General features: G+C 44.1%; 1 protein-coding gene across 2 annotated transcripts in view; it reads right to left on the minus strand.

The window, feature by feature from the left end:
- Nucleotides 1-27037, minus strand: part of PDE4B (phosphodiesterase 4B) — a 395151-nt gene that overhangs the window by 331771 nt on the left and 36343 nt on the right. The window contains exons 2-3 of one of the 2 annotated variants that reach the window (XM_073357424.2): nt 12990-13102; nt 6128-6363 (exon numbers count right to left, since the gene is read on the minus strand). In XM_073357424.2, coding sequence (XP_073213525.1) covers nt 6128-6363; nt 12990-13031 — 278 coding nt within the window. In that variant the 5' untranslated portion in view covers nt 13032-13102. The remainder of the gene's footprint in view (nt 1-6127; nt 6364-12989; nt 13103-27037) is intronic. The other variant, XM_073357426.2, reaches the window with a different exon arrangement.

Here is a 27037-nt window from a genome sequence, read left to right on the forward strand (position 1 = left end):
TCAGGGATGTAATCCCATGCTCTGGGTGTCCCTAGCCTCTCACTGCCGGAAGCTGGGAGTGGATGACAGGGGATGGATCACTCAGCGAGTGCCTGTTCTGTTCATTCCATCTGAAGCACCTGGCATTGGCCACTGTCGGAAGACAGGATACAGGGCTAGACAGATCATTGGTCTTATCCAGTATGGCCAATCTTATTTTTTATCAGAGAAAATCCTTTATCTAAAGTACTAGTCCTGAAGTCCACAGAATTCAGGGTTCTCAATACTAACCACAAGTTAGTTCAGACATTTACCCTCTATTTGTCCAATTACTCTGCAACCTCAAATAGGTTTTACTATACTTAATGTCCTTGATGCCAGGTCCCCTACTAGACCTAATCCAGACAAAAGAGCATGTACTCTATCCATCCATTGCCTTTAACTATCATCTACAGCAAACCCACAAGAAGTCCTTTGACCAAGGTCCTCTAGGTTTACATTTCTACACAGAGTTTCATTTTGAGTCCTCCATTTCATAAACTCCTTTTGCCACAGCATCAACCAACTCACTATTGTGTAAAGGTAACTCTAACCATATTGAGTAAGTCATAGCAAATCTTCCCACCTTATTCTTTTGAGGATTGTGAAGACACAAAAGATGTTTGAGTACTGAAGCTAAATTCAGTGAATAATCTCGGCAAACAATTTCTGGAGTTTATGGGCCCATAATCATAATATTTCACAGGATATGAACTGGATTAGCCATCCCTGACAAATGGAAGATGTGGACTGATAAAACACTCCTCCTGTCACACATCCAGTCTCCTAGAAACTGAGCTGCCTTGTTCCAGTCATTGAACCACCAAACTGCGAACTCAAGTTTGAGAATTTCCTCAGAGAAAGATTGCTTCTTTCCTACCTCATAGGACTGAGACCCCCCCACAGCTTAGACTTATTAGACCCCTAGACTTAACATTGTGAAAACATTTGTGCAGAGGAAGGGCTGAATTTTGAATTTCTGACTATGGCGTCTGAATGTTCACAAAAAGCTCTCTGAAGGGCTAGAGCTCACAATGGAAGCCTGAGACATTTTACACTGGGACTAAGTTTGATCCCACACTATAATATGTGAGGCAATCAAGGCTGCAGAGCTACTAACAGAACCCCAATGACTAGAACCCAGTCAGAAAATGGAAAAAAAAAATGTGAACATCAAACCTGTCATTATACATAAAGCTGGGGCCTAGCTCTAAAAAGGTGAGGGGAGGAAAGGTTCTCCTGAAACAAAAGTTGCTTGTTGGGAATCAGGGTTCTGAATCATGAACATTAATATTTAATGCAGCAGCACCAAGGTTTCTCTGAGGACTCTACATGGGTATGTAAAATATAAGTTAGAAATAAGAAGCAATGATTTTTCAGTCACCTATTGGAAGAGACGTATTTTTTTTAAATTATTAGCATGTCAATGCTAATTACTAACTTTTTCTATAGGCTTATCGTTTTAGAAGAAAAGCAGATCTTGTGATACCACACATATAAAGCGCATACATCCATTTTACTGTATTAGAAGAAAGGTGCAGCTACTCCCCCTTGTGTTGTAAAGAGAACTGATCATGAACTAATGATAATTCTTTATATTTTTCTTGGTCTTAAATCATCTATTAACAGTGCTCCGAGCCCAAGATTAATTCATTCTTAAAAACAACAAACATGAATAGTCTCCCCATTCTCTCTTTCAAACAACGTTATAAGTTGTTATAAATGTATCATAATGGACAATCTAAAAATGCTCAGAAAGGGGAAATCAACACCTTCACAGTCAACAGGCTCAATCCATCTGAAATCAGAAACCTGGTTTCCAGTAATTTTGTCCAGTTGTTACTTAATCAACTGCAATTCTTGAGCAAAAATCCCTTGAACACCCAATTCCATTCTGTATTGCTCCTGTACCACCACTCCTCAGTTTGGAGAGTAACTCCATGTTCAGAATGGTAATTGGGCTTTGAGGAAAGATGTTGGGCAACCACACTGAGCATGCTTAGAAAGTGCTCTAAATATGATTATTAGAGATGAACCCAAATTGAAACTCCAGTTGTGAACAACTCTGAACTTTATGAAGTTTAAACCCAGATTCACACTTTGAGAAAGTTCAGATCCAAATGTGAACTCTGCAGCTGGAACTCAAAATCTACAATGTGCTGACTCGAAACCCTGGATCCAAAACACACCTGAACTCTGAAAAAGTTATGATCCAGAGATCAGCTTCTGCAGAAAAGGACCTAGGGGTTACAGTGGACGAGAAGTTGGATATGAGTCAACAGTGTGTCCTTGTTGCCAAGAAAGCTAACGGCATTTTGGGCTGTATAAGTAGGAGCATTGCCAGCAGATCGAGGGACGTGATCATTCCCCTCTGTTTGGCATTGGTGAAGCCTCATCTGGAGTACTGTGTCCAGTTTTGGGCCCCACAGTACAAGAAGGATGTGGAAAAATTGGAAAGAGTCCAGCAGAGAGCAACAAAAATGATTAAGGGGCTGGGGCACATGACTTATGAGGAGAGGCTGAGGGAACTGGGATTATTTAGTCTGCGGAAGAGAAGAATGAGGGGGGATTTGATAGCTGCTTTCAACTACCTGAAAGGGGGTTCCAAAGAGGATGGATGTAGACTGTTCTCAGTAGTACTAGATGAAAGAACAAGGAGTAATGGTCTCAAATTGCAGTGAGGGAGGTTTAGGTTGGATATTAGGAAAAACCTTTTCACTAGGAGGTGAAGCACTGGAATGGGTTACCTAGGGAGGTGGTGGAATCTTCTTCCTTAGAGGTTTTTAAGGTCAGTCTTGACAAAGCCCTGGCTGGGATGATTTAGTTGGTGTTGGTCCTGCTTTCAGCAGGGCGTTGGACTAGGTCAGTGGTTCTCAAAGCTGGTCCGCCCCTTGTTCAAGGAAAGCCCCTAGCGAGCCGGACCGATTTGTTTACCTGCCACATCCGTAGGTTTGGCCAATCGCGGTTCCCACTGGCTGCGGTTCACCGCTCCAGGCCAATGGGGGCTGTGAGAAGCAGCACAGGCCAAGGGACGTGCTGGCCACCCTTCCTACAGCCCCCATTGGCCTGGAGCAGTGAACCGCGGCCAGTGGGAGCCGCAATCGGCCGAACCTGCAGACGCAGCAGGTAAACAAACCTGTCCAGCCCGCCAGGGGCTTTCCCTGAACAAGCGGCAGGCTGGCTTTGAGAACCACTGGACTAGATGACCTCATGAGGTCCCTTCTAACCTTAATATTCTATGATTCCATCTCCAGGTTTAATGCAGGGTATTTTCTTCCTCATCTAACAGCCGCGACCCTGTGCACTATGTTGCAACACCAGTCAGGTTTGGCCCATCCACCCATCTGCAGATGGATTCAGAGGGGCGGATGAGCCAAATCTGAGTGACACTGTGACCCCATGTTACAGGCTGCATCGCCCGAGGCAGGGAGCTGGGCAGGCTCATTCTCCAACTGCTGCCCCTCAAACTCACCTTACAGCACCCCCATTATACTCATGTGCATGCTGATGTAGCAAGAACGATGTTATTTGGTGACCTTTCTCCACAACTTATCATTTCATCTCTGCATCTCTGCTGTGAAATCTACTAAAAAGTTCCATGCCAAAATTGCAGCCTTAACCATGAGCTTAACCATTTTGCTTGTATTTTGTACCCATTCCGCCATTCTTCATTTTTCTATCTTGTCTTTTTTAGATTACAAGCTCTTTAGGGCAGTGATTGTGTTTTTTATATTTCTATAGAACTTAGAACACTGTGCTAGGTGACAAATTATTAAACATAATTAGTAACACCACCTGTAACTGCAAGGGTTGCTCCTTACTAGTTAAAACTTACTTAAAATTTTGAAAACAAAAGGCTGCTTTGCACTGTTCCAGAAAATGTGTTGCTCTGAATTTTAATAAGAAAACACACAACAACGTTAAAAGTGATTATATTCAAAGGCATACGCTAATGCAGTATGTTAGTGAACTCAGTTAAGACAACAAAACTTATATGAGAACAATGTGACAGACAGGCACCATTATTTCGCTCCAGGTACTTATCACTCTGGTTGTTGTAGCACTAGTAACCTTTTTTTCGCCCACTCTTATTTAAACTGAATGTGTGAAATTCAGCCCTGACGTAAGGTGCAACATCCCATTGACTTCTATGTGAGTTCCACCTACTAATCGCAGAGCCTGAGTTTGATCCAGGTTTTATGCTTTATCCAGGTTTGATGTTTTATGCATCTTACTCTGACCCTACATTGAAAAGGCTTCAAGTACTAGACAACATAGAATGTATATGCCATGAAATCAAACTATATTTCCTCTTTCCTGGAGTAATAAATTGTACAGATGAAAGCAGGTAGGATAAAAGAGATAAGAGGTGCTACAGCAGACTGCATTAAGAATCATGGGAAGTTATGCCTATGGTTTCATTGCCTTTCAAATAAATTTGTAAAGCACACAGTGCTGGGATTTATTCTTTTATATTTCTACCAAGTAAATCATTGGTTTATCAACATAAGATTTATCAAAACCTATAAGATATTTACATTTTCAGTGTTGCCTTTGAGGATTTTCCACAAGACCCAGAGACTTTGCATTTGACAACAAAATATTTAATGTGTATATAGTGTGGTGGGTTGGAAAATTAACAACCTTCATCCTTTGGCTGAGACCAAGTATAGAGAGTTTGACAAACATTTTTGAGAAAGTACAAGCATGTGAAAAGAGGGCTTTATAATGGAAGTGGAGATGCAATAAATGGGTAGATGAATCATTGATAGTTCAATTTGTAAGGTACAGCAGAGAAACATCCCCTGCAGCTCCATGTGAAGGCTTAGATTCTATAATCCTCCTTGACTCACACTTTTGCAAATCTGAAAGCTATAACATACACTCCAGAGTAGGCCAACAGTTTTCATCAGACGACATCAACATTTCTTACTAATTTTTAAAATCTAACTTAACACATAGATGGGTAACACTATGTGAATATCGCAGGGTACATGGTACTCCACCAGACTGGAACTCAGTGGGTAAATGAGCAATATAAAAAACAAAAAAAGGAAAACAGAAGGTAAACAGAGGTCACAAATAAATCTGAATGCAAGAAACTCAGCTGGCTCCTTAGACCCAAAACTAACTCAAAAACTAATCAATTTCATGACAGACTCAGACTCCCCACACATCTCTAGTATGTCTATCTAGCTCATTATGGACACCTCCAATGGTCAGCCTTAATTTCCTGAATACCATTAGGGAGCAGCTATGAGACTTGAGATCATAATCCTCCTTCATGTGAGGCTTTGACAGCTATCCTGGGATATTCTCATACATTGTTCCTCCACCTTACCAAGGAGTTAGAGCACATCCTTTAAATCTCAAGCCTGGTTCTAGCTAAGTAGAGACACCTACTTATTTTGATATCTACCTCCCAACAGAGATTTTGTTAGTTACACAAGTAATAAAGCATTAATTTATAACCGGCATACCTATTTCCAGAGTGATACCCCCCCACACAACTTCCCATCACATGACTAGATTCTAAATCACATCATACTGAGCATATGGGAAGAAATAGAAACTTGCATTATAAAGTAGGTTAAAAAATAGACAGGAGGCTATAAAGTAAGAGGCTTTGACTAAGGGTGACTTTAATTTTATGTTCCATTGACAAGTTCACTAATGTTGGATTTCAAAGTCTCTTAAGATATCTCAAAAACAGAAAGATCCTACTGCTTCTATGAATAACTTCTGTAGGTCATTTCTAACATACAGACAATTTTGCACTTACATATTTATAAGCATTTTTAACTAATCCTCTAAATTTTAACCAAAGGAAAATTTTTATATTTGTTCAGACCACAGAGTGTAATGTAAGTTCGTAATTTCATCAGTTAACTTCTTACAGCATTCACCACTACAAAGTCAAAATTCCACACTGTTCTACTGCAGTTATTTCCTAATCTACCTGCGATACCATAACGTGGTACTGGTTGGTAAATGTTGACTTTAGTATTTTAACCACTATATCCCTCCCTCTCCCATTTATAGAGTAACATCTTCAGGGCTTGTTAAAAAAAACAACACAACAGAATTTTAAGAATCTGAAACAATTTACCTGTCCTGGTAAGTGGTGATGGCAATACTTGGTGGAGTCAGCAAAGGCAAAGTTGTTGGTCTAGAAAGGATGTCTCTGTCAGGTGTCTTAGCTCTTTCACTTTGTCTGTGGGACAACGGTGGTAACTGCAAATTACATGAGCAACACCTTCTTCCTCTCCAGAGATCTATGCCGAGCATATTACTAGATGTACTATAAGACTTACTCAGGCCACATTCTAAGTAATCTTTAGCAATCTGAAAAAGAAAGAAAAGTCATTGAAGTTATGCAAATACATTTTTTCACAAAGAAAGAATATTAGCAATTAATTTACTGTCATAAATGTTTAGTATTTGGGGGAGTTGAACTACTCACAAAATAAATCTTTATTCTTAGCTTCTGGAGAAATTTTACTACTGCCATATTATAAAGTTTTGTGATCATTTGCAACTTCACAGCTGTGAATTTCATAATATTTACAAATTGGAATCAATCCTCCAGTTCCACAGGCTGAAGTTGAGCAGGAATGATCCTCAGCTGAATAGTCCACATCACATGGCAAACTTTCAAAATTTAAACTTTTCCTCTGAATAGTACATTCAGCATTCATGCAAAATACCACTCCTTTCTCACACACCACAAATTCATGAATTGCCTCCCTTTTCTGTGAATCAACACAGCTCATCAGGTTTTGCCCTATTCATACCAACTGGTGAAGATAGAGACCACAGAGTTTGTGCTACGATATAGTCTGAATCATCCAAGATCTACTACTTGGGACAAATTCCCATCTGAGATACCTTAAGTGGACAGCCCTAAAGAGAAAGTGCCTGATCAGGCAAGTAGTTTTGTTCTCACCTTTTACTGCTTTTATTCCAAAACATCACCAAGTCCTGGAAGCTAGCTCCCATTCCTCCCACAGCCGAGCCAGAAGTACTTCTGATTAGAGATCAGCCTGAATCTTACAGTTCAGATCTGGCTCAAAATCTGGAACACCTCAAAAGTTCCAGGGCATCCTGATCTGAGGTTTTGATTCAATATATCATAAATGGAACCAACTGCAAAACATGGAAAATATGTTCAAATTTTGAACCTTTCCAATGTTTAGGAGTATTTAGAGCTATGACTTTGGTTCACATCCATCTCTACTTCTTATAAACTTTGAGGAAAACAAGTCAGATGATGCTATTCCCCTGTGTGCAGAAAATGATGGTACTTGGCCTGCAAGAGGCTCCCTTTTCATCATGCCAGTAAGTTCCACTAAGATTTTTCAATTACCAGTTCAGAAGGCAAAGACATGCACTATAAACAAAGTCTGGGTAGCTAATTGTTCTGTGAAATCTTCACATCTAAAGTGAAAGGCAATCACATAATCACACCGGTCCAAAAATGTGAATTGTTTTAATGAAGGAATTGCTTTACCGAAGGCATATCGATAGTATCTGCCACCATACACAAAACCCCATCTCAAAGTTTCCAGACATCTCTTCCAGTATCTAATTTTCTGCATGATCAGCTTCTTAAGATTCTATAAAGCAGTGCACGTGATCAATGCTCATGGTAACTGTAGCCTGCCAGGCACTCTAGCTTATACTAATCACAGAGTGCTCTTAACATGCCTTTCTTGACTGTTCAATTCTTGCTCTTAGAAGGTTGTTATTAGGCAATTGCTCTTCCTCCCGGAGTGTACTTTCATATTGGGTCCATCTAGATAGGGCCGCCGAGACTTAGTGAGGAGACATTGTCTGTGGTGTTTTCAGGATGCTCTCTGCCTTCATTTTATCAAACATCCAGTGGAGTCAATTGTCTTAACCAGTGTCTGGTTCAGATGGGAGTAAGGAGGAAAGAAAACAGGGTGATCCTCAAACTGCATGAGGCTGGAGCAATGTTGAGGCAACCTAGAAATATGGCATTGGTTATACCGGCACCTTCATCTGAAGGTGCAGACCTGCCTTTTGTTACTCAAAATAACAATATAGTTGAATTTCCAGCTATCATTAGAAAAATCAGAGTAGCCATATCCATGACAGCTTCTCCCCACCCCTGATCTGCAACAACCCAGGATATTTTGACAATTTGTTTCAGATGTGGACCTCAATACCCTCACCCTTAGAGATTAGAGGACTGCAATATGCTTTACAGAGTGCTACACCAAGAGATGAAATTGGTGCAGAATTTGACAGTCCGTTTGTAAAGTGCTATATCTATCAAAACCAAGGCAAGGAAGGTTATATCTAGTGACTGGAGCAGCCGTGGTCATGCCCAGTGGTCAGAACCAAGGGTTGGAGCTGGAACCAGGAGTCAAAAGCAGGGCTAGAAGAAGACAACAGTAGGGCTGGGAGCTAGGCTGGACCCAGAACAAGGCTGGAGCAGGACCAGAGACAAGACTAGAGCAAGAGCGGGGCTGGAGCAGGCTGAAGCCAATGGAATCTGTCATCACTATCAGGCAGAGCAGAGTTCAAGCCATGAAGTGACACTGAGCAGAATAAACAGAGGTTTCTCCTGTGAAGCTTATATATCTGCTCTGAGAGTCACCAGACCAGCCCCTGGCTTGTGGATTGGCTGGAGCACAATGCAGGAATAACTCATCCCCACATGAGGCATATTCAGGCTATAGTCCAAGAATGACTCATCACCTCATAATATCTACCATGAACATATTGGTCCCAGGATGCAACAGATCCCATCCTGGCTAATTCCTTTAGGAGCACTGATGATGGTTGCCAATGCACTATTTCTGAAGGACAATACAACACATTTTAAATCGAGTAGACTCCAAGAGGGTTAACTATCTATTTAAAAGTTTTGAACTTGTATCACTTGTTTTAGAAAGTGATACTCCAATATCCTACTCACCCAGTTATGCACCCCTCAAAACTTGCACTCAAAGTTAATGGTGCTTCAAATTCAATATATTATTCCTAAGAGATAGCTTCATAATGCTGTCAGCTCTTAGACTGCAAGTTTGACAGTGTGTGAAAGAAAGAGATGGGCCCTTTATAAGATGCCAAAGAAACAAGTGTTGGTACAGTTATACTTAGGGCCCTACCAAATTCACAATCCATTTTGGTCATTTTCATGGTCATAGGATTTTAAAAATCATAAATCTCATGATTTCAGCTATTTAAATCTGAAAATTCAGAGTGGTGTAATTTTAGGGGTCCTAACACAAAACGAAGTTGTAGGGGTGTCACAAGGTTTCAGTACTGCTACCCTTACTTCTGCACTGCTGCTGGCGGCAGCGGTGCCTTTGGAGCTGGGCAGCTGGAGAGCAGCAGTGGCTGGCCAAGAGCCCAGCTCTGAAGGCAGAGCTGGGCAGCTGGAGAGCGGCGGTGGCTGGCCAAGAGCCCAGCTCTGAAGGCAGAGCCGCCACCAGCAGCAGCACAGAAATAAGGATGGCATGGTATGGTATTGCCACTCTTACTTCTGCGCTGTTGCTGGCAGTGGCTCTGCCTTCAGATCTGGGCTCCTGGCCAACTACAGCCAGTCTCCAGCCACCCAGTTCTGAAGGCAGTGCAGAAGTAAGGGTGGCAATACTGCGACCCGACCCCCCCCCGCCCATAACCTTTTTTCTCTCACACACACACCCCCCACTCCCTTTTGGGTCAGGACCCCTAAATTGAGAAACACTGGTCTCGCCCATGAAATCTGTATAGTATAGGGTAAAAGCACACAAAAGATTTCACCGGGGGGGGGAAAGAGATTTCACGGTCCATGACCCATTTTTCATGGAATTTGGTAAGGCCCTAGATACACACCACTCTCTCCCCCAACAGTATAAATTTAAAAAACAAAACCAAGAACAATTCACTGATCTTATCACAGATACTGAGTCTCACTGATGGGTGACACAAGACATCCCTACAAGAGGCTGCCTGGAAGCTTTTTATGGAATTGGAGTTGTTAATGCCCTAACTGACCTCTGATGGCATGTGAAGGATTCAGATTTTGTTTCAGAATTATCTTGCTAACACAAAGAAAAGGTGCAGCTAAAATAGGGTAGAACCAACTGTTACACTGAATAAAAATGTTACAACAAGAATGTAAATTAGTTATGTAGGCAATGCAGGCAATATGTGGTTATATCTGAGCAATCCAGGCACCGTCCCCCAGCACTTCTTGACTATACTGATAAATTAGGAACCATTTCAGAAAACAAAGTCAAATGCAAGATAAAAATGAAAATGACCAATCTCAACCAATGCCACTTGCTGCTTGTTTCAGATCATATTTTAAAAACTAGAAGTTTAAACCTATTCATGTTCTCAAACACCTGGGTCAGATTCTTGGGTCATCTTTACCTTGAGTAGTACTTTACTACACAAGTAGTCCATCTGAACTCAGTGGGACTCCTAACAGATTAAGGAATGGCATTTGCATGGATAAAGATAGGAGAATTTAAAATATTATTCCTGTTAATTTCTTTGTAGGATAGGATTAAAATACATCTACAATTTGTATTTGACTATGAAGTTCGGCTTAGATAGATTGGATCAAATGTTCGTCCCTCTGTGGAGAAAGTTAATATAAGAAAGATTAACTTCTTAGGGTTGTTTTATTGATACAGCCTTGCCTTTTGACATTTGTCAACTGTACTTTGGACAAATAAAAGTAACAGGCATGTAGGTCCTGGAGCCTGAAACCCTCACTCACATGAATAATACTGAGCCTTGATGTAAAGTTGGGGAATTTAGACCACATAAATTAATAGTTTAGTTGAGAATATTCTAAAATTTTTTTAAAAAACCCTGCAGAAATATCATACCTTTCTCCCCGACAAAGACAGATTTAAATTCCCCAACTTTACATCAAGCCTCAGTTAATTTCACATTAAAAATAACAGTGCTTGCTTAGAAAGTGCTGTGATAACTTGTAAATGCTGGTGATACACTGTTCCTATCCCTCGGAGAGAAAGCAAGACACAGAATTGACCACACTGGTTTCAAAACCCCCTGTCAGACGGGAGTGGGGCAAGGGTCCCTGCCTAGAGACAAGTGATGGCGGGAGTCCTGATTGGGCATTCCTGGACTAAACCACAGAGGGAGGAATACAGGTGAAGTTACCTGACAAAAGGCATTGGACTTGATAAGACTTGACAAAGCCACGGGCTCCAGACACACTCCTCTGTCAACTCCTTTGCTTCACCTCTAATGTAGAGTGGAGAGGGAGATTCTTTTGTGCATGGCAGAGGCAGTTCAGTCACCAAGATCCATACAGTTCTTGGCCTCTTTAATGAGTTGCCAATTAGTGCAGAGCTATATAGCATGGTGGAGAATTTGTGATGCAGGACCAGGAACTGAAACCTATCAAACTCATCTTATATAAGGGGTTACCAAACATTCATTATATGGAAACATTTATTCATTAATTCAAACTGGTGACCTACAGGTGAAAGGTTCTGTATCTTATTTGCATTGTCCCAACGGCAGCCAGTTTCCCAACAGATACTATCTTCAGAGAAGGTCATTTTAATATATATATAATTGGAAAGGGTAATTTTAATATGTGTTTATTCTCTCTCTTTATAAAAAAGAGAGAGAGTAAACACATATTAAAATTACCCTTTCCAAGTAATACTTACTGGAGAATTGGCTATCTCAAGGACAATGCTAATGAACCATTATATATAACACATACACACAAACCCAAACACACTACATTAGGAGAATATTAAAGAATGGCTGCTGCTGGGATTAAAAGTGCTGGAGTGATACTGAAAATGTAACACTGTTACATATATTCTGGGAGAAGATGATTTTCCATTTTTAAAGATCCCAAGCTGTAACAAACAAAGCAATTACTGCTGTGATTATCATTGCCATCATTACAAATTGATGCATTTCTCCTGAGAATAGGAACTGGAATTTAATTAATAAAGGATTAGTATGGCAAGAGGAGTGATGGATTAACACATCAGCACATGGGGTGTTAAGAAACCACAGTCTTAAGTGTTGTAAAAATGCTTATAAATATATAATTACAGCAAATCCACAAAGTGTGGATCCAGATCAGATCTTCCTCAAAGTTTGTGGTTGGGCTCAGATCCATTTCTCTCTCACAGTTTAATGAAGTATAATGTTCAAGCACAGACTCTGCATTAGCAATGGGAAAGAGTTTACATGATTATTTTTTAATCAATGGACCTTACTTTCCTCTCATTTACACTGCCATAGTTTAGGAGTGCATGCATCCGATGAAGTGAGCTGTAGCTCACAAAAGCTTATGCTCAAAATAAATTTGTTAGTCTCTAAGGTGCCACGAGTACTCCTTTTCTTTTTGCAGATACAGACCAACACGGCTGCTACTCTGAATCCAAGGAAGTCAGTAACTCTAGGAGCAACTCCAGTGTAAAAGCCAACCTATATGAAAGGTTTCAGAGTAACAGCCGTGTTAGTCTGTATTCGCAAAAAGAAAAGGAGTACTTGTGGCACCTTAGAGACTAACCAATTTATTAGAGCATAAGCTTTTGTGAGCTACAGCTCACTTCATCAGATGCATATCGTGGAAACTGCAGCAGACTTTATATATACACAGAGAATATGAAACAATACCTCCTCCCACCCCACTGTCCTGCTGGTAATAGCTTATCTAAAGTGATCATCAGGTGGGCCATTTCCAGCACAAATCCAGGTTTTCTCACCCTCCACCCCCCCACACAAATTCACTCTCCTGCTGGTGATAGCCCATCCAAAGTGACAACTCTTTACACAATGTGCATGACAATCAAGTTGGGCTATTTCCTGCACAAATCCAGGTTTTCTCACATCCCCCCCACCCCCATACACACACAAACTCACTCTCCTCCTATATGAAAGGAGAACCAGGCTGTTCTGTTCTGAAAAAAATATACTGGAATAATAAACCTTGACTTTTTTAAACTTACGTCATCTGCTGTAACCATCATGTCACTTCTGCTTTTCTTCATTATAGAGATGAAAAATGCACCTATTCGTGCCAACCACTCTTGTTCAATCCAATTTCTCCCCGACAGTAAACCTACAAGAAAAAGTGGGAAGCCTTTGTATTCTTGAGTAATAAGCTATGTAGTTGATTGATAACATGGTTAGCTAGCTTACAGCTAACAGAGTCTTTTCATAAAGCGCTTTGCAGCACAAGTCCAAGCACAAGGAGCCCAAGTGTGTAATTACATAAAAGTGTAACATTCCATTTGCAAAATAATTTAATTAGTATTGAGAATTCTTTTTAAAAAAAATCAGTGTTCTCAAAGTTTGGGAATAGAAGCTTTGTAACAACTAGGGCTGTCAAACAATTAAAAAAATAAATCATGATAAATCACAAGATTAAAAAATAATCACTATTAATCACAGTTTTAATTGCACTGTTAAACAATAATAGAATACCATTTATTTAAATATTTTTGGATGTTTTTCTACATTTTCAAATATATTGATTTCAATTACAACACAGAATACAAAGTGTACAGTGCTCACTTTATAGGATTATTTTATTACAAATATTTGGACTGTAAAAAAGATAACCAAAAGAAATAGTATTTTTCAATTCACCTCATACAAGTACAATTCACCTCATGCAATCTCTTTATTGTGAAAGTGCAACTTATAAATGTAGATTTGTATCTGTTCTTAGAATCATAGACTTTAAGGTCAGAAGAGACCATTATGATCGTCTAGTCTGACCTCCTGAACGACAAAGGCCACAGAATCTCACCCACCCACTCTTGTAACAAACCCCTAACCTATCTCCAAGCTATTGAAGTCTTCAAATCGTGGTTTAAAGACTTCAAGGTGCAGAGAATCATCCACCAAGTGACCCAAGCCCCATGCTGCAGAGGAAGGCGAAAAACCCCCAGGCCTCTGTCAATCTGCCCTGAAGGAAAATTCCTTCCCAATCCCAAATATGGCGATCAGCTAAACCCTGAGCATGTGGGCAAGACTCACCAGCCAGACACCCAGGAAAGTATTCTCTGTAGTAACTCAGATCCCACCCCATCCAACATCCCATCATAGGCATCATCCCCTTGGGCATATCTACCGCTAATAGTCAAAGATCAAATTAATTGCCAAAATTAGCCTATCCCATCATATCATCCCCTCCATAAACTTATCAAGTTAGTCTTGAAGCCAGATATGTCTTTTGCCCTCACTGCTCCCCTTGGAAGGCTGTTCCAGAACTTCACTCCTCTGATGGTTAGAAACCTTCATCTAATTTCAAGTCTAAACTTCCTGATGGCCAGTTTATATCCATTTGTTCTTGTGTCCACATTGGTACTGAGCTTAAATAATTCCTCTCCCTCTCTGGTTATTTATCCCTCTGATATATTTATAAGAGAGCAATCATATCTCCCCTCAGCCTTCTTTCAGTTAGGCTAAACAAGCCAAGCTCTTTGAGTCTCCTTTCATAAGACAGGTATTCCATTCCTCGCATCATCCTAGTGGCCCTTCTCTGTACCTGTTCTAGTTTGAATTCATCCTTCTTAAACGTGGGAGACCAGAACTGCACACAATATTCCAGATGAGGTCTCACCAGTGCCTTGTATAACAGTACTAACACCTCATTATCTCTACTGGAATATCTCGCCTGATGCATCCCAAGACCGTATTACCTTTTTTCACAGCCATATCACATTGGCAGCTCATAGTCATCCTGTGATCAACCAATATTCCGAGGTCCTTCTCCTCCTCAGTTACTTCCAAGTGATGCGTCCCCAGTTTATAGCAGAAATTTTTGTTATTAATCCCTAAATGCATGACCTTGCACTTTTCATTATTAAATTTCATTCTATTACTATTACTCCAGTTTACAAGGTCATCCAGATCTTCCTGTAGGATATCCCGGTCCCTCTCTGTATTGGCAATACCTCCCAGCTTTGTGTCATCTGCAAACTTTATTAGCACATTCCCACTTTTTGTGCCAAGGTCAGTAATAAAAAGATTAAATAAGATTGGTCCCAAAACCGATCCCTGAAGAACTCCACTAGTAACCTCCTTCCAGCATGACAGTTCACCTTGGGCAGCATGATCGCCCATAAATGTAAACAAACTTGTTTGTCTTAGTGATTGGCTTAACAAGAAGTAGGACTGAGTGGACTTGTAGGCTCTGAAATTTTACATTATTTTGTTTTTGATTGCACTTCTGTAACAGATACAAATCTACAATTATAAGTTGCACTTTCACAATAAAGAGATTGCACTACAGAACTTGTATGAGATGAATTGAAAAATACTATTTCTTTTGTTTACCTGTTTACAGTGCAAATATTTGTAATCAAAAGTAATCATATAAAGTGAGCATTGTACACTTTGTATTCTGTGTTGTAATTGAAATCAATATATTTGAAAATGTAGGAAAACATCCAAATATTTTTATAATACATTTAAATTGGTATTCTATTATTAAGAGTGTGAATAAAACTGTGATTAATCACGATTAATATTTTTTAAATCGAGTTAATTTTTTTTTGGTTAATCGCTTCAGTTAACTGTGATTGACAGCCCTAGTAACAATCTTAGAAATATAGGGCCAAATCCTGTGGTTTCTACTTAGTTTTTTAACAAGTCTTTACTCGGAAATTTATCACAGAAGGTCCCAGGTTTGAGTAAACTGGCCTTTACAAAAACTAGTAAAAGGAGATATTTGTATTCATATTTTAAACTCATACAGTAACTCTCACAAATATAAAGACTCTATTCAATATTATATATGCATGCATGCATAACTTCAGCCACTTCTATACTGTAGCCCTCTCTTGGGTAAGACACTGCAGCCACTTTGGGCCAGCAGCACTACACAGCAGCGTTTAGAAAAAGAAATGAAAAATAACTAACCAGATGAAACTGCAGAGGAAGACAGAACATAATAATTCACTCACCGAGGAATCTGGCCAGGGCACTAGGTACTTACTCGTCCTTACTTTGAACTGAGTGCTCATAGAATCATAGAATATCAGGGTTGGAAGGGACCTCAGGAGGTCATCTAGTCCAACCCCCTGCTCAAAGCAGGACCAATCCCCAACTAAATCATCCCAGCCAGGGCTTTGTCAAGACTGACCTTAAAAACTTCTAAGGAAGGAGATTCTACCACCTCCCTAGGTAACGCATTCCAGTGTTTCACCACCCTCCTAGTGAAAAAGTTTTTCCTAATATCCAACCTAAACCTCCCCCACTGCAACTTGAGACCATTACTTCTTGTCCCTGTCCTCATCTACCACTGAGAATAGTCTAGAACCATCCTCTCTGGAACCACCTCTCAGGTAGTTGAAAGCAGCTATCAAATCCCCTCTCATTCTTCTCTTCTGCAGACTAAACAATCCCAGTTCCCTCAGCCTCTCCTCATAAGTCATGTGTTCCAGATCCCTAATAATTTTTGCTGCCCTTCGCTGGACTCTCTCCAGTTTATCCACATCCTTCTTGTAGTGTGGGGCCCAAAACTGGACACAGTACTCCAGATGAGGCCTCACCAATGTTGAATCGAGGGGGACGATCATGTCCCTCGATCTGCTCGCTATGCCCCTACTTATACATCCCAAAATGCCATTGGCCTTCTTGGCAACAAGGGCACACTGCCGACTCATATCCAGCTTCTCGTCCACTGTCACCCCTAGGTCCTTTTCCGCAGAACTGCTGCCTAGCCATTCGGTCCCTAGTCTGTAGCTGTGCATTGGGTTCTTCCGTCCTAAGTGCAGGACCCTGCACTTATCCTTATTGAACCTCATCAGATTTCTTTTGGCCCAATCCTCCAATTTGTCTAGGTCCCTCTGTATCCTATCCCTGCCCTCCAGCGTATCTACCACTCCTCCCAGTTTAGTATCATCCGCAAATTTGCTGAGAGTGCAATCCACACCATCATGAAAAGGTGCCAGAGGGACAGCTCTGAAAAGGAAAACCCTCGGTGTTTTTCACAGAACAGATACAACTGCAGTGCAAGCTTCTGCACACTGTCAATGTGTCGCTACCCTGGCTTGGAAAGATTAACTCTGGGGCGAGAGGAGAGTTGACGGACAAATCATTAACTGGCTTCTCTGTTGAAACTACCTGTAAAGGGGTCAAGTAGTACCAGTTGTGGTGGTGGTTTTTATGGTGAAGACAACTCTTAGAGGAATTTAACCAAGACCAAACAGCCCTCAGATGGTGAAAGCTTTCAGGTACTACCCATACCTTTCAACTTTAATACATGAAGGCTCCAATCCTACACTGAAGTCAGGGAGAGTTCAGACATGAAAAGAATGTAGTATCAAGCCGTAACTGTGTGCCAGGGGCCACCAAAGTCATGCACATATGAATTAGGATTAAACCACTGAGGATTAGGTGTTTGTAACTTGCTCAGTATCATGCATGTTCAGACAAAATGCACAGGCTATTTAAAAAGGCACGATACTACTTCACAATTCAAACAGATTCCTTCCTGGTTCAGAGGCAGATATAGAAATTCTTACACAGTGTAACAACTGTGTTCACATTAAATGCCATGTAGGTTACACCACCACCACACCATTTACAGAAATAACGCATAGGAAAAAATCAGGCTCGTTCTAAGGAGAACCCTTTGGGTTAACGAGCAAGAAGTGTTTGATCAGAGAGAACTAGAAAGCTACTCTACCATGCTACAAGGACTGGATGCTCACGCAGCTGCTGCTCATTTTATGAGAAAAGCATTGCAGCAGATCCTTTCCCTTGAGGGTAGATCACCCTGCAAAGAACATTAACATATAGTGCCAGCAACATCACTGGGTCTGATACCAGTCCCAGCTGCGACACAAGCACTACACATGCTTCCAGTTGCTTTAATTCCCGTAGGGATTCAGACATCTCTCTTACACCCACACCTCTTCAGGGTTTTATATATATAAATAAAATTTGTGTGTGTGTGTGTGTGTGTGTGTGTGTGTGTGTAAAAAAGAGAGATCACACACACACACACACACACACCCCTTCATCATCAGCCGAAACATTCAAATCCCTCAGATCCATGCCAGACATCCTCATCTGTGAGAGCACAAGCACCATCACACAGCGCTGCAAGGTATTAATTCTATATTCTTTGCTGCAGCAGCACAGGGGAAGAGCAAAATAACCTTTTTAAAAGGCACCTAAGAGCTGGGGGCAGAGGGAGGAGGGCAGAGGTACTGCACAGGCCACAGAAGGCCACAAGATACAGGCTGAGCATAGGCAAATGAGGATGAAGTATGGGTTAGAGCTGTGGAACGAGTGTTGACAAAATGGCAAAAATTGGAGCATTCTGACAATTGCCTCTCAACTGCACTGCAATGTCACTACTGAGATGGGCAAGGTTTAAATGAGCAGCCTAGAGATGAAAGGCTCCATACCCCCTTAACAACCTAACAACATCCTGTGATGCCACAATAAAATAGTGAGTCAAATGCAGTGATGATGGTGTAAATTACATCATCTTCTGCCAAAACAAGCTGTCTGCAACACAAGGACGATTTACCTCCACAGAGGGCAGATACTCTTTCTGTTATTGTCAAATGGGATTTCTGCTGGGAACAGAGCTTTATATTTCCACTCAAGCCCGATACAAGCTGCTCTGGTCGCGCAGTCTACAAAACCACTAAATCAGCACACCCTCCATCTGCACTAGTCATGCATTCTTTCTAACCAGCACTCTCCAGTTTTGGCCTTGTACCCATTCTTTATGCCCATCCTTGCAACTGAGGTTCTGGCATCATAATCTGGTTCTCTAGCAAAGTCTCGATACCAATGACCTCGCCTAGGGTTACGCAAAAATCAGTCTGTGTACACAATTAGGGAATTTGCTCCAATGACTTTTCTACAGAAAAATGCATTAAGAAAGAACAATTTTATTCTGATATATGCATCTCCAAGCAATGCCAAGGGAAACACTGAACATTTGTCAGAATTAACTGCTTCTACAAATATAGATTTAATGGGTATTTTAGTGAAATGAGCTACAGCCTTCTCAGTCTGAATGAAAGCTTTCACAAGGGTGGGGGGGGCGGATAATCTGTGGAGATGTCACTTATCTAGGTTCCTTTTTGGCTCCCCATCATTCTAGTAGGTAAGAGATTAGGCTTCTATTCTGCATAAAAATAGAAATGTGTCTGTGTAGATTTATTTTTATTTCCCACATATTTGGATTGAAAATATGATCTAAAACTAAATTGCTGCGCTATATAGATCCCTGAATTCTATTACAAGCAGTGTTACATTATAATAAAAAAGTTCAAGCTACACATTTAGTTTCCTTCAAAACCCACCACATACACCTTACCCAACTCTTCTGTATGCCACTGACAAAAAAAGTAAAACAAATTGCTGTACCATCTGCTCACAACTTCTCCCTGTCTTTGCCATGGAAATTAAATTGTTGAGAGGGCCACTGACAGAGCATTGTAGCATGTTGTGACTTAAAAGAAAGACCACTATAAGCTAGTACCATGTCCCATTTTAGAGCACATTATGTCCCACAGTTAAGAGCCACACCAGGTGTCTCATTCCTCAAGGTGACAAAGGCAAGGTAGTCATATAAAGCTCTCAACAACACATTCATTTCCAGCTAGCAGGCATTGCAGTCAAAAAAGAAGAAAAACTCCTGTCTCATCTGCAAGGCTAGTGCTTCAGTACGGTGCTGATAAAATGAGGAGAAGTGATTGAAATGTCAGCAAAGGGGGAAGCAAAACAGCTAATAATGAAAGGAAGGAGTGGGTGAAAAAAAACAAACCTCTAAACAGATTGTGCAATTGATGGAATCCCTCCTAGGCAAAGCCAAAGACGTCACATTTTTATTTGAATTTCTTTATAAAAAACAACAAGATGATTAACACCCTTCTTATACAAATAATCAAATCACAAAAAGAAAAAAGAAGAGAAGAGCTAACTCTCTCCCAGCCCACCAGGAGATACTTTTAAATACTTAAAAACCAAAAAAAACACAACCTTCACTTATAATTGAGAACCCCTCATATAAGCTGAGAGAGTCAGACAGACATCATTGCAACAGCATGAAAAAGGCTCTGTAGCTGAAATGTTAGCAGATGATATCCATCTCATCTGCTATAGGGAAATCTCAAACACAAACGCTCACTTTTTTGAAACCATATTTCTGTGAGGTTTTTAATTCTCTTCTGTATGGTTATTTCCTTTGGAAGGATCCTAGCCCTCTTGGTCTTTGGACAATTATTAAACTGGTTGCTAATTTAGACAGTCTCTTGAAGTTCCCTTAATTTAATTTCTTTGCAGAATTTGGGTTGGAACCCATCTTCCTGAATCACTTGTATATATTTGAACAAAATAATCCGTATATATAAAATGTTTTTTAAAAATCAAGAGTGCAAGCTCCAGACATCACTAAAGACAAAAGTAATAAGACAGACTCTGGAGAGGTTTTGAATCATAGAAGCATAGGCCTGGAAGGAACCCCAATAGGTCATCTAGTCCAGTTCCCTACATACAAGGCAGGGCTGAATAACAACTAGACCATTCCTGACAAGTGTTTGCCTAACCTGATCTTAAAAACCTCCAATGACAGAGATTCCATAACCCCCTTTGGCAATTTGTTCCAGTGCTTAACTACCCTGACAGTTGGGAAGTTTTTCCTAATGTCCAACCTGAACCTCCCTTACTGCAGTTTAAACCTATTGCTTCTTGTCCTATCCTCAGAGGTTAAAGAGAACAAATTTTCCCCCTCCTTCTTGTAACAACCTTTTACGTACTTGAAAACTGTTATGCCTCCCCCACAGTCTTATCTTCTCCAGACTAAGCAAACCCAATCTTCACTCATAGGTCATGTTTTCTAGACCTTTAATAATTTTTGGTGCTCTCCTCTGGACTTTCTCCAATTTGTCCACATCTTTCTTGAAATGTGGCGCCCAGAACAGGACACAATTCTGCAGATGAGGTCTTATCAGAGCAGAGTGGAAATACTTCTCATGTCTTGCTTACAGAACTCCTAATGATAAGCAAACGTTATTCTGGGATTTTTTTGGCAACAATGTTACACTATTGACTCATATTTAGCTTGTGATCCTTTATAACCCCCAGATCCCTTTCCACAGTACTCCCTCCTAGGCAGTCATTTCCTATTTTGTATGTGCGCAATTGATAGTTCCTTTCCAACTAGTTATGCACCCACCTTATAGTAGCTCCATCTAGGCTGTCTTTCCCTATTTTTTTTTTAATGAAAAGGTCATGTGAGACAGTATCCAAAGCATTACTAAAGTCAAGATGTGTCACATCTACCGCCTCCTCCCTTCCACAAGGCTTGTAACTCTGTCAAAGAAAGCTATTAGATTGGTTTGACAGGATTTGTTCTTGACAAATCCATGCTGATTGTTGCTTATCACTTTATTATCTTCTAGGTGTTTTTGCAAATTGATTTCTTGATGATTTGCTCAGTTATCTTTCTAGGTACTAAAGTTAAAACGGTAGTCTGTATTTCTCTGGGTTGTCCTAATTCCCTTGCAATAAAGACAAACCAGGGAATTAAGGACAGAAATAACCAAAATTTCATTTGGGAAAATGCAAGCTAACATAACAGGAGAAAAATAATCAGAAACCAAGATATTCAATTATTGGGACTGTGACAGGGTTGGGCCAGATGCCTATAGGAGAGTAATTTTTTTTTTTTTAAGCAGAAAAGAATTTTATTTGCATAACACTTACAAAGAATCACCAAAGAAAAAAACAAAACTATGCAACAAAACAAAAGCAAACGCAAGGTATAACACAGCAGCCTTCAGGAGGGAGAAGCGTTCAGACTAGCCTGGGCCCAGAGTGGGGGGGGGGCTTCCTTGACACTCATGGTCTTCCACCCTCCTGAGTTACCTGGTAGTCTAGAGCGGGGGGGGGGTTTCCTCGACACTCGGGGTCTTCCACCCCCTCGAGTTACCTAGTGTCACGCCCAGTCTCACCGATTATTCCTCTCCTGAGAGTGCCTGACAAGATGGGCATGGCTGCGAGGTGGGACGTACACCCACGTGTGATAGGACCCCTCCTTGGTAACGGTGATGATGGTATCCACAGCAGCAATGGCTGGGGCTGGGGTCTCTCGCTCTTCCCCTCAATCAAAGGGTCAGACGGAGGGAACCAGATGGGGTCACCAAGCAGAGAACCTCGGACAGTGCCTACCGCTCCTCAAAGGCGTCAACGGAGTTGGTGGACGCCGCCCAGAGGAACTCCGCCCGGATACGTGAATGTACTGAGGATCAGAAAACGGCCCTACAGTCGCAGGACGCTTCATTGGCCAACATCCTCTCTCTGGCTTTATAGATGGCTGTTTTAGCTGGGGCTAAGAGAAGGTTAACCAGGAGATCCTGCGACTTTGTGGGGCCACAGATGGGGAGTGCGTAAATAAAAAGGTGAGGGGAAAAGTGCAGCCAAAAGCGTAATAAAATATTTGTGAGGAGCCGAAAAAGGGGCTGCAATCTGGCACACTCTAAATATACGTGTGCCAGGGTTTCCCTCACGTTGCAAAAAGGGCAAGTATCCAGGATGGGGGTGAACCGTGTCAAAAACACGCCCGTGCTCACAGCTCCGTGAAGGAGCCGCCAACTAATGTCCGACGGGCCTCGGGACCAAGGTGGAATACAGGCTGGCCCACCGAGGTTGCTCACCATTTCGTATCGGGGCAGGACACCAGGGTGTGGGCGTGAAGGGTGTGAAGTGTGAGTGTGTATAAACATTTCCGTGGCGCGATTTGGAAACTGACCAGCTGCAGTTCATGCAGCCGGCTTGCAATGAAAGGGTGAGGGGTTTGTTGGGATCTATGGGGTAGGGCCCCAATGGAAAGGTCGGCGGGCCTGGGGCAGAGGGTGGGCGGGGTGCGCCCTCGCGCAGGGCTCGGTTGAGATAAGCCCGAGCAGCGGGCGTCAAGGCAGCCTTCACCTCCTGAAGTACACGCCAGGGGGTATGAGGTCTGGAGAGCCCGATGCGCCGAGCGAGCGTCAGGGGATCCAGCCAGTCTCCCCGGTCGTAGTCCAGGAGGTCTCCGACTCTCGTGACTTCCGCCAGGACCAAACTCTGGTGCACTGAGCAGGACTCCGCCACCTGCACACGGAGCTGGGGGTTGTGTAGCAGGGGCTCCGTGAGGAGATCTGCTCCCACAGTGGCCGCCACGGACCTGGTCGTTGAAAACAGTTTCCAGGTCCGGAGGAGGTCCTGGTAGAAGACCGGCAGCCCGGAGAGGTCTCGCGGAAAACCTCTCGGACAGAGATAAAAGAGCTGCCAATCGTATCGGAGCCCTTGGAAGCGGCGCAGGAAGGCGTGTGCCACTATGCTCCACGTCGAACTACCTGCACAATAAAGGAGCCTCTGCAGGGCCTGGAGGCGGAAGACACGGACCTGAGCGTGCAGACACTTTGGGCTCTGCCCTCCTTCCTTCAGGGGTAGATGAAGAACCCCAACAGGGGGCCTAGTGCATTCCTGACCAAAAGAACTCTAGAATCATTGTGCGGAGGTTGGTCAGGAAACCCGGGACCGAACCAGGGTGTTGAGCCAGTACCAGAGCATGGACAGGACGAGTTGGTTAAGCACCAGTGCTCTCCCTCGGAGGGAGAGACATCGGAGTAGCCTCGTCCATTTCCAGAGCCGCTCCAGCACCCCGCCTTCTAAATTTTGCCAGTTCTTCGGCGGGGAAGGGTGTGTGGCAGAAAGGTAAATGCCTAGGTAGAGCAGTGGACCCACACTCCACCGGATGGTCTGAAGCGCGGGTGGGAGGGAGCTCACCTGCCGCCAGTCCCCCACCGCCAAGCCAGAGCTCTTGACCCAGTTGACTTGGGCAGAGGAGGCTGCCGAGTAGATGGGCTGGCAAACCTCCACCCACGCCAAGTCGCCCGGGTCCTGGAGCATGTCATCGGCGTACGCCGACAGGACCAGCCGCAGCTCCGGCTCCCGCAGCACCAACCCTGTCAACCTCCTGTGAAGGAGACAGAGGAAAGGCTCGATCGCCAGAGCGTACAGCTGGCCCGAGAGGGGGCACCCCTGCCGCACTCCTCGCCCGAAGCTGACTGGCTCGGTCAGGGTCCAGTTGAGCCTTACCAAACACTCCATGGAGGCGTACAGCACCCGGAGAAAGCTCACAAACTGAGGTCCAAATCCAAACGCCTGCAGAGTGCTCAGGAAGTACTCATGATCTACTCTATCGAATGCCTTCTCCTGATCGAGAGACAGGAGGGTGAATGACAGACCATCTCTCCGCCCGAGTTCCAAAAGGTCTCGGACTAGAAATAGGTTGTCAAAAATGCTGCGACCCCGGACAGTGTAGGTCTGGTCTGGGTGGATCACATCCGCCATCACGGACCCTAGCCGAAGCAAGAGTGCTTTCACTACGATTTTGTAGTCCGTGCTAAGTAGTGAGATGGGACGCCAGTTTCGTAAATTGCGGAGGTCCCCCTTCTTCGGCAACAAGGCGAGCACGAAAGAGGGAGGACCCCGCCCTGCAAAGACTCAGCCCAGACAGTGGCTAGGTCTGGGCCAAGGAAGTCCCAGAACGCGTGGTAGAACTTCACGGTCAGCCTGTCCATGCCCGGAGATTTATTGGTGGGCATGCGATGGAGGGCTTCCGAGAACTCGGCCAGGGTGAGAGGCAGCTCTAGCCGGTCTCGGTCGCTCACGCTGACCATGGGGAGTTCCTCCCAGAGCACCCTGCAAATGCCAGGATCGGTCGGATCCAGGGAGAAAAGGCTTGTGTAGAAGTCACGGGCCCTCCCACACATCTCCACCGGATCCGTGAGGGGGGCGCCGTCTTCTGCTAGAAGGCAGGTGATGTGTTTCTTGGCCCCCCTTGTTTTCTCCAGGGCGTAGAAGAAACGGGAGCTGCGATCCATCTCCCGAAGGAGGTGGATGCGGGATCGAACAAAGGCACCGCGGGCCCGATGGTCCTCGAGGGCCTGGAACTCCTCCCGCTTCTCCCAGCACGCTCCGCAGAGGAACAGGTCCTCGGGGCTGGCGGCCCGACGCCTCTCCATCTCTAAGACCTCCCGTTCCAACTGCTCTATCGCTGCATTCCTCCGTCGGCTGGTGCCCCGGGTGTAGTCACGGCAGAAGAGCTTGGCGCGCACCTTCCCTAGATCCCACCATTGCTGCGCCGAGGGAAAGGCATGCCGCTGCTCTCGCCAGGCCAGCCAGAACTCCCGGAAGGACGTCATGAAGCCCTCATCCTCCAACAGGCTGTTGTTAAAGTGTCAATAGGCCAGCCCCGGCCTCTCTGCATGGAGGGAGGCTGTTATGGTGGTTAAATGATGGTCGGAAAATGGGGCCGGTCGAATGTTGGAGGAGTTGGCCTGTGAAAGATGGAAACGGGATAAATAAATACGGTCCAAACGAGAGTGGTGTGACCGATGGGCCTCCACCCGGACAAAGGTGAACGTGGAAGTGTCATCTGGGTGGTGGTCACGCCAGACGTCTACTAGGGAGTGATATTCGACTATTTCTCAGAGAATGTTTGCAGCGGCCGGGCTCAGCTCGGCCCCTGAGCGGTCCCGTTCCTCGAGGGTGGTGTTAAAGTCCCCTCTCAGGACTAGGCACTTGTGAGAATCTAGGGTGCTGAGGAAGTCGGACACCCGCTGATAGAATTGTGGCCGTTTCAGGCTTTTTGTCGGGGCATAGATATTTACAAAGTTGACCACGAGCCCCTCCATACGGACTCGGAGATGCAGCAGGTGGCCCGGCACGGCCTCAGTGACCCCTAGCACCTCGGGCTGCTGGTTGGGGGAGAACAGGGTCGCCACTCCAGCTTGCCACATCGTGAAGTGGCTAAAGTAGACCCCGTCCCCGCACTCCAGCCGCCAGCTGTCCTCGGTGGTCGGATCCGTGTGGGTCTCCTGCAGGAAAATCACAGAGTACCCCCCTTCCCGAAGGTAAAAGAGCATCTGGGACCTGCGGAGAGCCATCCTACAGCCCCTGGTGTTCAAAGTTGTGATAATGAGAGGCGTCATGCGGAGGGCTGGGGGTATGGGGGTTCCTTATTGGCAGGGGTTTTCGTGGCCCTCAGCGGGTTGCACAGCAATCCGTGACCCATCCCGTAAGTGAGTAGATCATTACGGAAGCCGCAGACCCGCCTGTAGGCTGCAGCACCGTGCTTTCCTTGCCCTCTGCCCTCCTTTATAAGGGCCCTTGTGGCCTGGAGGATTTGATCAAAGTCCCCACATAGCTGGAGAGCCAGCTGTACCCTGTTGCGGGCGCCACGGATGTTTTCTAAAAACTTCCGCAATGCATTTCGCAGCTCATGGGGGGGTGGGGTTACGATTTCTGGGTTGTTCCCTGGTGGGGCTCTTGATGCAGCCTCGTGATCCGCTGAGACGCGTCTGACAGGCTAAAGTTATTAGGTCCACCTCACACCTTGGGGTAGAAGGGGATGGCGGAGGGAAAATTGCAGCTTCTAATGGGTCGTGGCAGGAAAATGCAAAGGCTGCTCCCTGGGGGGAATCCGCAAAAAATGGGAAAGAAATAACCCCAGGGGTGGCAATAGCATTGCAGGAGGAGGTGGACTGGGCAGGGACAGGGGTGGGGGCAGGGCCAGAGGCAAGGCTCTGGGCTTCGGGAGGCAAGCAGCTGAAAAATGGTGCCTCCTGAGCAGATTTGAGGGTTGAGGGGTGGGAGAGGGGGCTCCCAGTGATGCTAGGCGCAGGCTCTGTGGTGGATTTGGTGGCCATTGCATCAGGTGGTGGACCACCTTCTGTAGGGTGCCCGCCCGGGAAGGCAGTTAGGGGGAGGGAGCATGGGGAAAGGGGGACTGGGGTGAGGTTGCCCAGATCGAGGCCAGCCGGCAGTAGATCATCCTCTCCCTGGGTGACCAGGGTCAAACCTAGGGCCTCAATCTCCTCATACATGGAGGAGAGGTTGTCTTCTGCTACACCGGGGGCCTCTCCTCTGGGGCCTCCCTCGACGGTCACTTCGGGGTTCACGGGGGGTTCGGGTGGTATCCGGGTAGAAGGGGCTTCCTCAGGGGTCTCGGAGGGGAGGGTCTCCCGTGGAG

The sequence above is a fragment of the Lepidochelys kempii genome, chromosome 8 (assembly GCF_965140285.1).
Source record: "Lepidochelys kempii isolate rLepKem1 chromosome 8, rLepKem1.hap1, whole genome shotgun sequence".
Taxonomy (NCBI): Eukaryota; Metazoa; Chordata; order Testudines; family Cheloniidae; genus Lepidochelys; species Lepidochelys kempii.